The 14,415-nt window shown below is 43.5% G+C and overlaps 1 protein-coding gene across 1 annotated transcript in view; it reads left to right on the top strand.

Annotated features, from left to right (window-relative positions):
- Positions 1-13,607, top strand: part of PPIG (peptidylprolyl isomerase G) — a 340,378-nt gene extending 326,771 nt beyond the window's left edge. Inside the window, exon 13 of the mRNA XM_078681607.1 lies at positions 11,769-13,607. Coding sequence (XP_078537733.1) covers positions 11,769-13,425 — 1,657 coding nt within the window. The 3' untranslated portion in view covers positions 13,426-13,607. The remainder of the gene's footprint in view (positions 1-11,768) is intronic.
- The last annotated feature ends 808 nt before the right edge of the window (positions 13,608-14,415 follow it).

The following is a 14,415-nucleotide window of genomic DNA, read 5'->3' as shown; positions in this document are numbered from 1 at the left end:
TCATGTCCCAGGACTGAATCTAGGATCCAGTCCTGTGGTTAGAAACGTAATCTGCAAAGCAACTAATTGCATTTAACCAGAAATTCCCATTGAGCTCAGTGTTGCATTGTGTTTGAAATTGTGTTGCCTATTGCTACAAACTGTAACTATTGCATTCAAAAAGTCTATTGCCTATTTGAAAAGTATTTAACTAAAGTAACTCATCCTTAGAAAGTATATTTTGATACCTTGTTGGTTCTAAAATAAAACTGTATCTTTTGATATAAAACCATTGGCCTAGAGTTCAGTTCTTGAGTGTGTGATACCATTTGCTGACTGAGTGTGTACAACAAATGCTTTACACTGTCCTCTGATACTGCCTTACTGCTCAACCAAGCTACCACTTTAGAGAGTAAGGTTATATCTTACTTTAGCCTCTTCCTCTATACATACTGTACCTTATTTTAGTGCAGTATATATATAGAGCCACTTTCCTACAACATCGGACCCGGACGAGTTCCGGGTGCTCAATCTTCTACCACCGCTGCAAAGGCTGCGATGTGATATTCGGCACTGGAAGACGCTGCCACTCACCCTGCTGGGTAAGGCGGCTCTTTTAAAAAATGATAGCTTTGCCTCGATTCGTATATGCCGTTCACAATATGCAATATTGTGTCCCCGACTCCTACTTTAAGGCAATAAACTCTGAAGTTACTAATCTCCTCTGGGACAATAAACCTGCGAGGATAGCCATGTGCAAACTCGTTAGGAGCTGGTACGATGGCATTGCTCTGCCCGATATCCGTGCATACTATTGGGCATCACAACTGACGACAGTCAATCAGTGGCTCTATGTGCCTGATACTGACCCAGCATTTCGCTTAGATAAGGTGGCCCTGGGAACCGGGGGAATGAATAGGATGTTATACAATAAGAGGAAAACTAAGGGGCTCCCGGAACCGACTGCCCATACGATTCATGTCGGGCACGCAGCAACCCAACACCTTGGGTGGGCCGATAAGCTCACGCAGCACACCCCACTATGGAACACTGGTAGACTGAGTACCCTGGGAAACTGTAAAGGGTTTCAGAAATGGGATCTGATAGGAATCTCCAGGAGAGTGGACCTGTGGAGGGAGGGCAAGGTGGTCACCTTTACTTACCTGCAAGAACACGGAGTTGGCCCCTGGAGAGCGGTTTCGATACATGCAGGTAAAACATGCACAAGAAACAACACTTCCAGCGGCAGACATACTTCCTGAATCGTCCCCCTTAGAAGACCGACTACTGACTGACTTTTTACACAAAAAAGAAATCTCCCTCACGTACCAAAAAATCATTAATAACCAGACAGACCCCCTGACGTGACTACGAGTGACCTGGCAGGCGGAGGTTAGGGACATAGATGACTCTGATTGGCAGGACGCCATAGCATCACCACGGGAGGTAGCAGTCTCCTCCAGACTGCGCCTCATACAACTAAAAATACTGCACAGGACCTACTATACAAGAGTGACTCTGCATAAGATAAGCAGAGCCACGGACCAGTATTGCTTGCACAACTGTGAAGAAGTAGGCACCTTCTATCACAAGTTATGGGAGTGTCCGGGGATCACATCGTATTGGACAGCAGTAATAGACACCATCACAGAAGTTAGCGGGAACATAGTTCCACTCTCTCCCAAGTGCTGCCTGTTGAACATATGGGAGCCGACAGACCTCAACCATGCAGACACAGTGGGCAGCAACTGGGATGATGGTAGCAAAACGGAACATAGCTCAGACCTGGGAGCAGCGCAGACCCCGACTGTGACAAGCTGGTGTAACAATTTGGACATGATCATACTTGCTGAAAAAGCTACATATGTCCACAGAGAGTGTCCCAAGAAATGGGGGAGAATATGGGGCAAATGGAATGCATACAGAGGTTATATATGTACCCGCCCGTTTATAGACCATGGATCGGACAACGAGATGTTGTGAATGTGAATGTGTAATTTGTCCTTCACTGTACACTGTAATGCCCAATGAGATGTTCTCTAAGCATTCTTATCTATATGTGGAATGTATTGCAAATTTCGACCTAACTAAAATGTAAAAAAAAAAAAAGAGAAATGCAATCTTTATTACTCAAAGGGGCTATAGAACCAGTCCCACTTCAGTGCTAGGAGTCAGGGGTGTATTCCCTTTACTTTCTCATTCCCAAAAAGGACGGCTCCTTGAGATCTATTCTAGATCTCGGAGAGTTAAACAAATACATATTGTCACAACAATTTCACATGGTAACTCTTCAACAAGTACTTCCTCTCTTGCAGCAGGGTGACAGTATGTCTACTCTAGATCTAAAGGACGCCTACTTTCATATTCCGATTCATCCTGTCCATTGCGAATACCTCAGGTTTGTGATGGCAGGCAAACAATACCAGATCAAGGTATTTCCATTTGGCGTCACCAAAGCCCCCAGAGACAATGTATACAGGTCTTCCCCTACCTGGACAACTGACTCGTCAAAGCGGGCACTTACCAGAACTGTATTCTACACACTGAGACAACAGTGCACCTACTTCACCAGTTAGGCTTTACAATAAATGCACAAAAGTCTCACCTGTGCCCAGTGCAAGTGCAATTTTATCTGGAAGTTCTAGCCAAGCCCAATTTAGCCAGAATTCACAATATTCAGGCCACACTATTACAATTCCAACCCAACCAATAATTACCAGCAAGAGTCTTCATGCAACTGCTGGGAATTATGGCATCCTTCATTGCAATCGTAACTCATGCAAGGCTTCACATGCGTCCTCTGCAGGAATGCCTAGTGAGTTAGTGGAATCCGTCACAGGGTCTATTAACTAATCTACTGTTGGTAGACAGCCGCACTTATCGCTCTCTTCAGTGGTGGAACCCTCAAAACTTAGCAGAAGGACGGTCTTTCATAGACCTGATTCCACAGTTTATACTGACAACCGACTCATCCATAACAGGTTAGGATGCCCATCTTCAGCATTACACAGTACAGGGATTTTGGTCGGACAATCACAAACATCTCCACATCAACTACCTGGAACTTCTAGCAGTGTTCCTAGCACTCAACGCTTTTCTCACCCAACTTGTAGGCAAGACTGTCTCAGTTTGCACAGACAACATGACCGCAATGTACTACCTACAGAAACCGAAAGGGACTCACTCTCTCCAACTGTCGCTCCTTACACAAAGCATTTGGAATTGGGCAATTCACCACAAAATCTATCTCCTAGCAGCACACCTTACAGAAGTAGACAATCTACAGCTCTACATGTTCTTGGCATGTAGAGCTGTAGATTCACATGCGCCCACCCACCTCCCCGGTCTCCTGTAGTAGTTGCAGTTCTTAATTCACATACGCATGGACATCTCTATTCTACACATACTACTCCATTCTCACCCTCTACGGGAAAACAATATGGAGTCGATACCCATGCACTCACCGAAAGGAGGAGTCACCTACCTCGTGACTGGAAAGACTTCTTTGAATAAAAACAACTTTCAAACATTCGGACCCAACACTAGATGGCAGGAGTATGCAAAGCATGTGAATCTACAGCTGCACATGCCAAGAACAGATGCTTACTAGGTAAGTAACATTATACTTCTTTATCATTTTTTTGATGGCGTGACACTTGTCCTTCAATGCTAACATTCATGAATTTTTTATTTTATTTTGCTCTCTTCCACTCCATTTAAATTCACACCATTCTTCCAACCCCACCCTCTGTTGCTGTCCCACACCTTAGCTCGTCCTTTGCTTACCACACCACTCCCACTCGCTTTATTCCTCTCTCCTAGACTCTCTCATTGCACATGTGACCCAAACTGCTTAACACCACTCGTCAGTAGTGTTGACTTGCTTTCTCCAATACCCATTTCCCCTTTGCTCTCCCGCTGCTTTTTAGGAGGCATAACAGTTGAAATCGGGACCGGGTTGCTTTATCCACACACTTTCTGTTTTTTGATGGGTGGCTGCTATCTTGGAACAATAAATTTGAAACAGCCAAAATGGCTACTGCATTACGACATTATCTTGTGGGGGTTGCCATGCACAGAAGTCATCATGCTGGTGCCGTAATGGCTTCTTAGTCATCAAGTATGCAGGCGCCTGCATGGTGACACAGGCATGCGTACAAGTCATAATGCTACGTGCGAATTTTGAGGGCTTTTTGCCAATGCTATTCTACATTGCATACTGCTTTATAAATGCCAGCAGTGATGAACATTAAAATTATTGCCTGGCACTAGGTTTTTTGGGGTGAGGGGGGTATTTTGTGCATGCAGGAAAGTAGGCAGGTAGTTTCTGCAAATTATTAAATCTCCCCCAGTCGTAAGAGAATTAATGAAGAGGCTGGTTTTAATCCTGACTTTGGAACTTGACCGAATATCTAATCATTTTATATCCCTTTTCCTCAACTTTCAAAGATTTGAATGTAGTCAATATGCAATTGTCTAAACAATTTTGATGTACAAAAATCAGCACTTAGTTAGAATGTCTATTTTATGTGTCATGTATTAATTTCACCAACGCCTTGCACAATACTGTTAAGCACCTCATGTTTGAGATGCTTCATCAGTAATACCAATGTTTTCTGTAAAGCGCTGTGCTGCTTTTTGTGACTACGTTTGCGGCCGGAAAAAATTCCAATCCATCTAATGTCACATTGCCAATGGCAATGCCATGTAAATCCTTAGCTGTTGTTTGTTATTTCTTTTCTGCCTCTCGCTCACACAAAAACACACTCTTAAACATTCTCTCCTTCCTTGTCTTTGCATCCCTGTCTCTTGTTTTTACTTTCCTTTCCCTCTTTTTCCCCCCTCCCTTGCCCCCTTTCTCCTTCCTGTTGGCTCTCGCACTCGTAGACTGAGACATGCAAGTATATTTTTGAGATAGGTTTTCAGCAGTACCATGACCAGGCAGAATGTTCTTAATGTGTGCCAATCCAAGACACCTTTCCTCAGTTGACATATTCACACAGGACAATCGCTGTTGGAGGTTAAGATATGATCTCTGCGTGTTGAAATAAAAGGTTCATAACATTGTGCCAGTGCATGTTGCTTCACTGCATATCCTGCATTACTGGATTGGTAAACATAGTGTTTGAGGCATATGAGCTGCAGATTGCACACTGTGCATAGATCGCCACCTAGTGTTGGGCCTGGATGTTTGCAGTTTGTTGTTGTCCTGAAAAGTTCTTTGGAAGTCACAAGATATGTGACTCCTCCTTTGTACCACATTGCGCATGGGCATCGGCTCCATCCTCAGATTGTTTTTTTCCACCATCAGGCCCAGATGTGTTTCCTGTGCTCCGGTTTGGAACCGAATTTTCTTCGGCGCGCAATCCTCACCCAGTGCGACGGTATTGTTTTGATCGCGCTCCACATAGACGCGATTCTTCACCACTTCGAAGTCTTCGATTCCGGTTGTCGACGAAGGCCTTCAGGCCTACCTAGGCCTTACTTTCTGGCTCATGTAAAAGACGCCGTTCAAGAATTGTCCTCGATGTGGGTCAAAGTTTCCCCACACAAACCTACATGAGGTGTGCAACCTTTGCCTCTCACCGGAGCACGAGGCCAAAGGCTGTTCCACTTGTGCCTCATCCGCTCCAAGAAAACGATTGGGGACCGACGAGCTCGAAGAACTATGGCTCGCTCGTCAGCTTCGATACCCAACGACATCTTTGAAGAGGGCGTCGACGTGCCAGAACATCAGCACGCCGAAGAGAGTACCAGCTCCTCAGATGCCGAAGACTCTGACGTCGAGGACATCACTCCAGCTCAACGGGTCGTAAGTAAGACAGTCGACCCCAACCCTTCCTCGACACCCTCAAAAAAGGCTTTGGTCACACCCTCACCTTCGGGCCCGGGTGCACACCGAGAGACTGCTTCCCACGCCACGCCTTCGGGCCCGGCAAAGAAGCCTACTAAGCCTTCAGGCGGCTCGGGCTCCAGCCAGCCTATTCCCGGTGCCGATCCTATAACGACCCCGAAGAAGAAGCTATCTTCCTCAACTACGCCGACCGTTGCTCAGACACCTAAGCACACAGCGCCGAAGAATGGCAGCGGCTCATCAATGCCAAAACCGCACTCAGAGCAGAGTAAAAAACACCCTAAAGCTCCAGATTCACACGCTTCGGAGTAAAAAAAACACCCGGAACCGAAAAAACAGGTTCCGGTAAAAGACATTTCAAAAGGGCACACTTCTAAACCAAAAGACCCAAGACCAGCTACCGACTCTGTGCCGAAAAAACCTACAGAGCCGAAAACTTCGACGCCGAAGGATCTGCCCAACTCAGCAGAACTTTTCACTCCAGATCCTAATCAGAAAACTCTAGTAAATGATCCTAAGACTGGTCAATTGACTCTTAGCTCCAAGAAGAGACCACTTGAGGCGCCAGCACCACCTCCTCCTCCAAAGAAGAGAGACATTGCAACCTCTCCATTAAGGGTCCCTTCACCACCACCTCCCCATACTGTTCCCCCTCCTCCACCACATCATTCACCTACACCATCCACTAATCCAGACGATGATGTAGACACAGACTCTAACACAGGTGGGGGTGCACATGACTCAGCAGGGACCAATAGTCCCCCTCAGTCACGTAATCCATGGGATGATTACAACACCCCTGATGTGCCTTACGTCCCACAAGATGCCGTATACCCTTCCAGACCTTCCCCACCAGAGGACACTATAGGTTTTAACCTACTAGTCCAAAGAGCTGCCCAGTATCACAGGGTGGACTTACACACCGATGCGACGAAGGAAGATTTTCTATTAGACACTTTTGATAACACACAAAGGTTTACTGCCATTTTGCCAATGCTTTAAAGGTGTCATCAAGCACTCAACAAAGGTTTTTAAGGATCCTGTCAGGGCTAGGGTCCTCAACCCTCGCATTGAGAAAAAATATAAAGCTGCCCTACAGATCTAGTTTACATTAAAGGTCCAGCACCATTAGATTCTTTAGTAGTGTCTAATGCACGTAAACGTGCTAATTCTCAGACATCAGGTGAGGCCTCATCACCAGACAAAGAATCTAAGCTTCTTGACGCCTCCGGCAAACGAACAGCGTCACAAGCAGCTAACATCTGGCACATTGCCAACACCCAAGCGTGGCTGGCAAGATATGACAGGGCACATTATGATGAACTAGAGTCCATAATGCAGCATCTACCAGACAAATACAAGAATAGGGCCAATGAACTTATACAGGAAGGTAAAAATATTACTAATATTTCCATTCCCTAGATGATGCAGATACCGCCTCAATAGCAATCAATACTAGCACCCTTCTACGTAGACATGCCTGGCTACGTATTTCAGGTTTTAAACCTGAGGTACAAAACTCCATCCTTAATCAGCCATTTGATGAGACACATTTATTTGGACCAAATGTTGACGTGTCTTTAGAAAAAATTAAAAAAGACACTGATACAGCAAAATCTATGGGAGCCTTGCAGCAGCAAGCTTCCAGACTTTCTTTTCGTCCATCATACAGAGGCAACACAAGAGGCTACTCCTCGGAAAGTTCCTCCACTTCTTACAAAACTCCTAGCCAATCCACATTCACTAAGGGCTACCAGAGAGGGGTTTTAGGGGTAACAACAACAAAGGCAGAGGCAAGACTAACCACTCCCACTCTGCCTCCACCCCTACCCAATGACTTTCCTCCCCTTCCAATTCCTTCATGCCTGGACCAACATCACATCAGACAGGTGGGTGCGACAAATTATTCAGTCAGGTTACTGTCTAGAACTAATATCTACCCCCCAAACATACCACCCAAACAGCGTCCAATGTCAAAAGAACATCTGTCGCTGTTAAAGCAAGAAGTAATGTCTCTGCTAGAAAAAAGTGCAATAGAACCAGTTCCTCTGCACCAACAAAACAAGGGGGTTTACTCTCTATATTTTCTAATTCCAAAGAAGGAAGGCTCTCTAGGGCCTATTCTGGATCTCAGACTACTAAACATATACATACAGTCAGACCATTTTCACAGGGTCACACTCCAACAAGTTCTTCCGCTCCGGTTACAAAACTACTTCCTTGCTACTCTAGATCTCAAGGACGCATACTTCCACATTCCCATTCACAAGGCTCACAGGAAGTATCTCAGATTTGTAATAGACGGGCAGCACTATCAATTCAAAGTACTCCCATTCGGAGTCACAAAAGCACCAAGAGTATTCACCAAGTGCTTAGCAGTAGTGGCAGTGCATTTACGAAGACAACACATCCAAATCTTCCCGTACCTCAACGACTGGCTCATAAAAGCCAGCTCATACAACCAATGCGTGGAACACACTCATGCCACAATCCAACTGCCCCACAACTTGGGGTTCACAATAAACCACACCAAGTCTCATCTACAACCATCCAAAGTACAACAGTACCTCGGTGCCACAATAAACACCTCAACAGCGCTAGCTTATCCCACTCCAGCAATGATAGCCAGCATGCAAACTCTTCTGACAAAGTTTCAGCAACAACACTCCCTTCCAGCACAAGTGTTCATGCAACTCATAGGGATGATGGTCTCTTGCATTTTCATAGTGCCCCATGCAAGACTTCAAATGCTTCCTTTACAAGAGTGTTTATCACGTCAATGGGACCAGGCTCAAGGTCAGTTAACAGACCTAGTGTTGGTAGACGGTCGGACTCATCGCTCTCTGCAGTGGTGGAACACCAAAAACCTTTCCAAGGGACGACCGTTCCTAGAGCCAGTTCCTCAGATAAACTTGACTGCGGACGCATCGCTCTACGGCTGGGGGGCCCACCTACTGCAACACACCATGCAAGGCAGGTGGACACCGCAACAAAAGTTACTCCACATCAATCATCTGGAGTTACTAGCAATATTCCTAGCACTAAAAGCTTTCCAAAAGCAAGTATCAAACAAAGCTGTATTAGTCCGCACGGACAACATGACAGCCATGTATTACATACAGAAGCAGGGAGGCACACACTCCTTGCAACTCTCTCAACTAGCACAGGACATATAGCGGTGGGCTATACCTCAAAACATATTCCTTCTAGCCCAGCATGTTCCGGGAGTACAAAATACCATAGCGGATCTGTTAAGTCGTCAAACACAACAGACCCACAAGTGGGAACTTCATATGCAAGTTCTTCAACCATTCTTTCAGATGTGAGGACAACCTCAGATAGACCTCTTTGCCACCCAAGAAAACGCCAAATGCCTAAGCTTCGCCGCCAGATATCCGCACCCACTGTCCAAAGGCAATGCGATATGGATGAACTGGTCAAACAGATTTGCGTACGCTTTTCTACCTCTATCACTCATGCCACTAGTAGTACGCAAACTACAGCAACATTCTCTGACCCTCATCCTAGTTGCTCCAACGTGGGCCAGACACCACACTGCTACAACTGTCTGTAGTACCGCACCAAAAATTGCACCTGTCTCCACACCTCTTAACACAGAACCGTGGAAAAATCAGACACCCGGACCCAGCTCAGCTCAACCTTGCGATCTGGCTCCTGAAATCCTAGAATTTGGATATCTGAACCTTCCTCCAGACTGAATAAATGTCATTAAAGAAGCTAGACGTCCAACCACTAGAGCATGTTATGCAGCCAAGTGGAAAGGCTTTGTAATATATTGTCACAAAACAATATTAATCCTCTAGACGTGTCTATTCAACACATCATAGTATACTTACTGCATCTCCAAATATGTAACTTAGCCTACACGTCTATTAGGCTACATCTTGCTGCAATAGCAGCATATCTGCAAAACAGACAACATCTATCTCTGTTCACAGTGCCTGCCATTAAAGCCTTTATGGAAGGCCTTAAAAGAATAATTCCTCCCAGAGTACCACCTTCACCTGGGTGGAATTTAAACGTTGTTCTCACACTGTTAATGGGACCTCCCTTCGAACCCTTACACAAATGTGAACTACAATTTTTAACGTGGAAAGTTGCGTTCCTACTCGCTATTGATTCTCAGTGAACTACAAGCACTAATTTACAAAGAACCGGAAAAATTCATTGATCCATCAAGCTTGCTGTCCAGGGTGCGCTAGCCCTGGCGAGTCCCTAGCGCACTTCCTGTTTGCTTGTAGTGCGTATAAGGGGGTTAGAAGCAGATGGCTAAAACCTGTATGTAGAGAGCTGGGAGTTAGACAATATAGGTATATAATATAGGTTGGCCATACGTATCATGACCACGGAAACTACATCTTTGAGAACTGTATGTGGGGTTGCAAAGTACTTGGGGAAGGCCTGGCAGATACGTTCTAGGTTAATACAGAACAAAGAAATGCAGACCATTATAGGCTAAAAGAGCATGGCCCCTCTTGTTATCATCCCTGCACCCTCTAGGCCTTTTTCTTTTTTATTTGTATATAATACTTTTATTGTATATATTGTGAACATTTTTAACATATGTACTGATTGGAATTTTATCTCTGACGGAATGTATTTACCTTTATGATACATTTTTATCGAATAAAGTATTACAACAACAACAAGCACTAACCATTCAAGAACCCTTCTTGCAAATGCATCATAATAAGGTAGTTCTACGTACTAATCCAAAATTCCTGCCCAAAGTCATTTCTCCCTTCCAGCTCAATCAATCTGTGAAACTGCCCGTTTTCTTCTCACAACCACAGACAGTAGCAGAAAGAGCTCTTTGCACCTTAGATGTCAAGAGTATTGCTATACTACATCGAGAGGACACAACCCTTTCGTAAAACAATTTTTTGTGTCTTTCTCACCACCACACAAGGGTAATCCCTTTTCAAAATCTGGGATAGCTAGATGGATTGTCAAATGCATACAGATTTGTTACCACAAAGCTAAACGTACGTTATCTGTTTCTCCTAAAGCTCACTCTACAAGAAAGATAGGAGCTTCAATGGCATTTTTAGGGAACATTCCCCCAGATGACATCTGCAGAGCAGCTACATGGTCTACACCGCACACATTCACAAAACACTATTGTGTAGATGTGCAAACCAAACAACAAGCTAATGTGGGACAGGCTGTGCTATAAACATTAGTCCAAACTACTGCAACAGATATGGGTGGTCGCCGCTAAGATTGGGTACTGCTATAAAATCTATGCACAGTGTGCAATCTGCAGCTCATATGCCTCGAACGGAAAATGCTACTTACCAGTATGGATCTGTTCTTGGCATGTAGAGCTGCAGAGTTGCACACGCCCACCCGCCTCCCCGGCTACCCTTCTCTGTTCCAGTTTTATCTTAATTAGATACAAATTACATGGGCATCCTTCCTTTTTCTTGCAAAGCTCCATCATTTCCCTAATGGCTGAAAACAATCTGAGGATGGAGCCAATGCCCATGCACAATGTGGTCCAAAGGAGGAGTCACCTATCTTGTGACTTCCAAAGAACTTCTCAGGACAACAAAAAACTGCAAACATCCGGGCCCAACACTAGGTAGCGATCTATGCACAGTGTGCAACTCTGCAGCTCTACGTGCCAAGAGCAGATGCATACTGGTAAGTAGCATTTTCCTTTAATATCTTCAATAAGTTTGGCCTACAGTACAAATATAGTCATATGTGTCTCATAGAGTAAACATAAGGGAATATTGCTTCATGTTTGTTAAAGGTATTTTAATGCTGTTGTACCATTGAAGACTTGCACAGCTCAATGTAATTTTGTAGAAAAAAAACCTTTGCATAATAAATGTATAGCTAGTATATCCTAATACAACGAGGTACTTAAAACGACATTCAAGCACATTTTACTTAATCTATTTTTTAGAGGTGAAGTGAATGAGAACAAGGCTGAAGATGAGAAAAGTCCAGTCAAAAGTAAAGAAATTAAAACATCGGAGCAGAAGCAAATATCTGCAAGCCCAACCCGAAGAGCTGAAAAGGCGAAGAAACCTAAGGAACATAAATCGATCAGTAAAGACCGAGAACACAGGAGGCAAACTGAAAAGGAAGAGCTGCATAACAAAAGCAAAGGGAAGAAAAGAACCAGGTCAAAAAGCCGAAGTAATAGCCAAGAAAAGATGAAAAGTAAGGCTAGTGAATCCAAGCATAGCCGACATGAAGACAAGAGAATGAAATCAAAAAGTAAAGACCGAGATCACGAAAGAGGTAAAGAAAAAGAAAAGCACTCTGATGGCAAAGTAAGAGAAAGGGAGAGCAGTAAAAGTAAGGAGAGGTCAAAACGAGCTAGCTCTAAAAGCAATGAGCGGAATTGTAAAAAGAACAGGGAACCAGAGAAGGAAAAACGTGTTAGGTCAAGAAGCAAGGAGAGAGAATCAACAAAAGGAAAGCATAGTTCCAACAGCAGAGTCACTGAGCCCAGCAAAAGCAGTGACAAAGGGAAAAGAGCCAGATCTAGGAGCAAAGAACAAGACAAAAGTAAGGATCAGTCAAAAAATAGAGAGCGGGCTAGGTCAAGAAGTAAGGAAAGGCATCATAGCAGAGACCAGGCAAAAAACAAGGAATCTGTTCAGCTGAAAAGTAAAGAACGGGGGAGAAGTAGAAGCAAGGAACATTCAAATAAGACGAAAGCCCGGTCAAAAAGCAAGGAACATGAACCCAGCAAAAGTAAAGGCCAGCCAAAAAATAAAGAAAATAACTATTCAGAAAGTAAAGAACGAGAACGCAGTAGAAGTAAAGATCATGTGACAAGCAGGGAGAATACCCATACAAGTAGAAATAAAGACCACACAAACAAAAAGGATGGGGCTAGGCCAAAAAGTAAAGAACGAGAAAAAAGTAGGAGTAAGGATCATCAAAAAATCAAAGAGAGGGCAAAGTCGAAAAGTAAGGAACGAGGACGAAGCAGAAGTAAAGAACGAAAAAGCAAGGAAAAAGCCAAGTCTAAAAGTAAGGAACGAGCACGGAGTATAAGCAAGGATGACCTAAAAAATGGTAAAAGGACCCGATCCAAAAGTAAGGACAGAGAGCGAAGTAAAAGTAAAGATCAGCAAAAACACAAAGATACTGAAACAAAAAGAAAAGATCGGTCAAGAAGCAGGAACAGGAAAATATCACCAGAAAAGTGCACCATTAAAGAGAATAGAAGAAGGTTTCACTCTGAAAGCCCGGAAAGTCAAAAACGTAGCAAAGAAAGTAGTAAAAAAAAAGACACTGTATGTCCTCTTGAACAAAATGACACTGAAAGCCAAACATTACAGCCTTCTATAGGCTTGGATAGTATTGACCCTGTAAATACAGAGAAAAACCACATACAGGGTGCATGTTTAGACTCTCAAAATAAGCAAAGTAGCATCGAGAGAGACATCCAATCATCTTCACAGTGGAATACGGAGAGAGATGAAACCAGGTCACCGGTCAAAGATATGTACATAATATCTAAGAGCCATGAGAGCGAGCAGAGCCAAGATATTCCGAAGGATTGTGCAGCTAGTCCTACGTCAGATGGTGAAGGAAGTGGTTGAGCTAATTTTACAGACTTCTGTGCTCTCCATGTCTCTCCATAGCTTAGAGGTTTGGGGACACAATGGAAGAACATTCATTTTGTATGTGGACTTTTGTTTCATTTACTTTCTTTTTGATAATTTTCAGTCTGGATGGAGCATTTGTACTGCTGCGGTTTTAATAAACTTGATCTGAGAAATTATTTACATGTTATGCGTTTTAAAGACTTTGTCGTTTCTGTGTGTTACACAGTCAAAGGGTTACTGTTGAGGCTGTATTTTAATTTGCAGGCATTTTTGCCCTTTGAAGCAAACGCTATGTATAAAAGATACTTTTTGTGTGGAAATATCAGAGTATCTTTCTTAAATTGAAAATATATTTTCTTAAGCATTCTTGTTTGAAGGTCTCTCCTGATTTTGTGGTGTTCTAATAGTGTTTATGATCACAGGGTGTATAGAGTTATTATTAAAATTTTGACAGTTTTATTCACAATTTTAATTTCCCATAAGGCTTTGATTATTTGGTTTTTATAAAAATCGGGTAGTTGTTCAGGGTCATCATTTTGAATGTTAATAAAGTCCGAGGCGTGGCTGAAAAAAGGATCGGTGCATTACAGGGCCGTTAAACATGAACGCATGTTGGCATTTAGTGAGTAAGTGCTTCGGATTTGAAAAGTATTTTCGGCTTTAGTCATAACTTTCTAGTCTAGCTGGCTTTAACTCTAAATAGAATAACACATAAAAGTTATCTTCCCAAGTAGTAATTCCAGTTTAGAGGGTGAACAGTTCTATATTATCCAGGAAAGTAATGCACTATCGTGTACATAGTCTGCCATATAGAAAAAAAGCATGCCAATAGTTTGCACCAGTGCACAGAGCCATACGGGTCATTATGGTTAAGTCCGTTTTAAGATATGTATCTGGTAGGGTGTAAAGTCCTGGTTTTCCAATGGCAAATATGCATTAACCTGAGACCTATACTGTAGTTTATTTCCTAGGGTATGCTGTTAT

The sequence above is a fragment of the Lissotriton helveticus genome, chromosome 3_1 (genome assembly GCF_964261635.1).
Source record: "Lissotriton helveticus chromosome 3_1, aLisHel1.1, whole genome shotgun sequence".
Classification (NCBI taxonomy): Eukaryota; Metazoa; Chordata; class Amphibia; order Caudata; family Salamandridae; genus Lissotriton; species Lissotriton helveticus.
The sequence above is the reverse complement of the archived record's forward strand: the minus strand, read 5'-3'. Positions and strand labels throughout refer to the sequence as shown.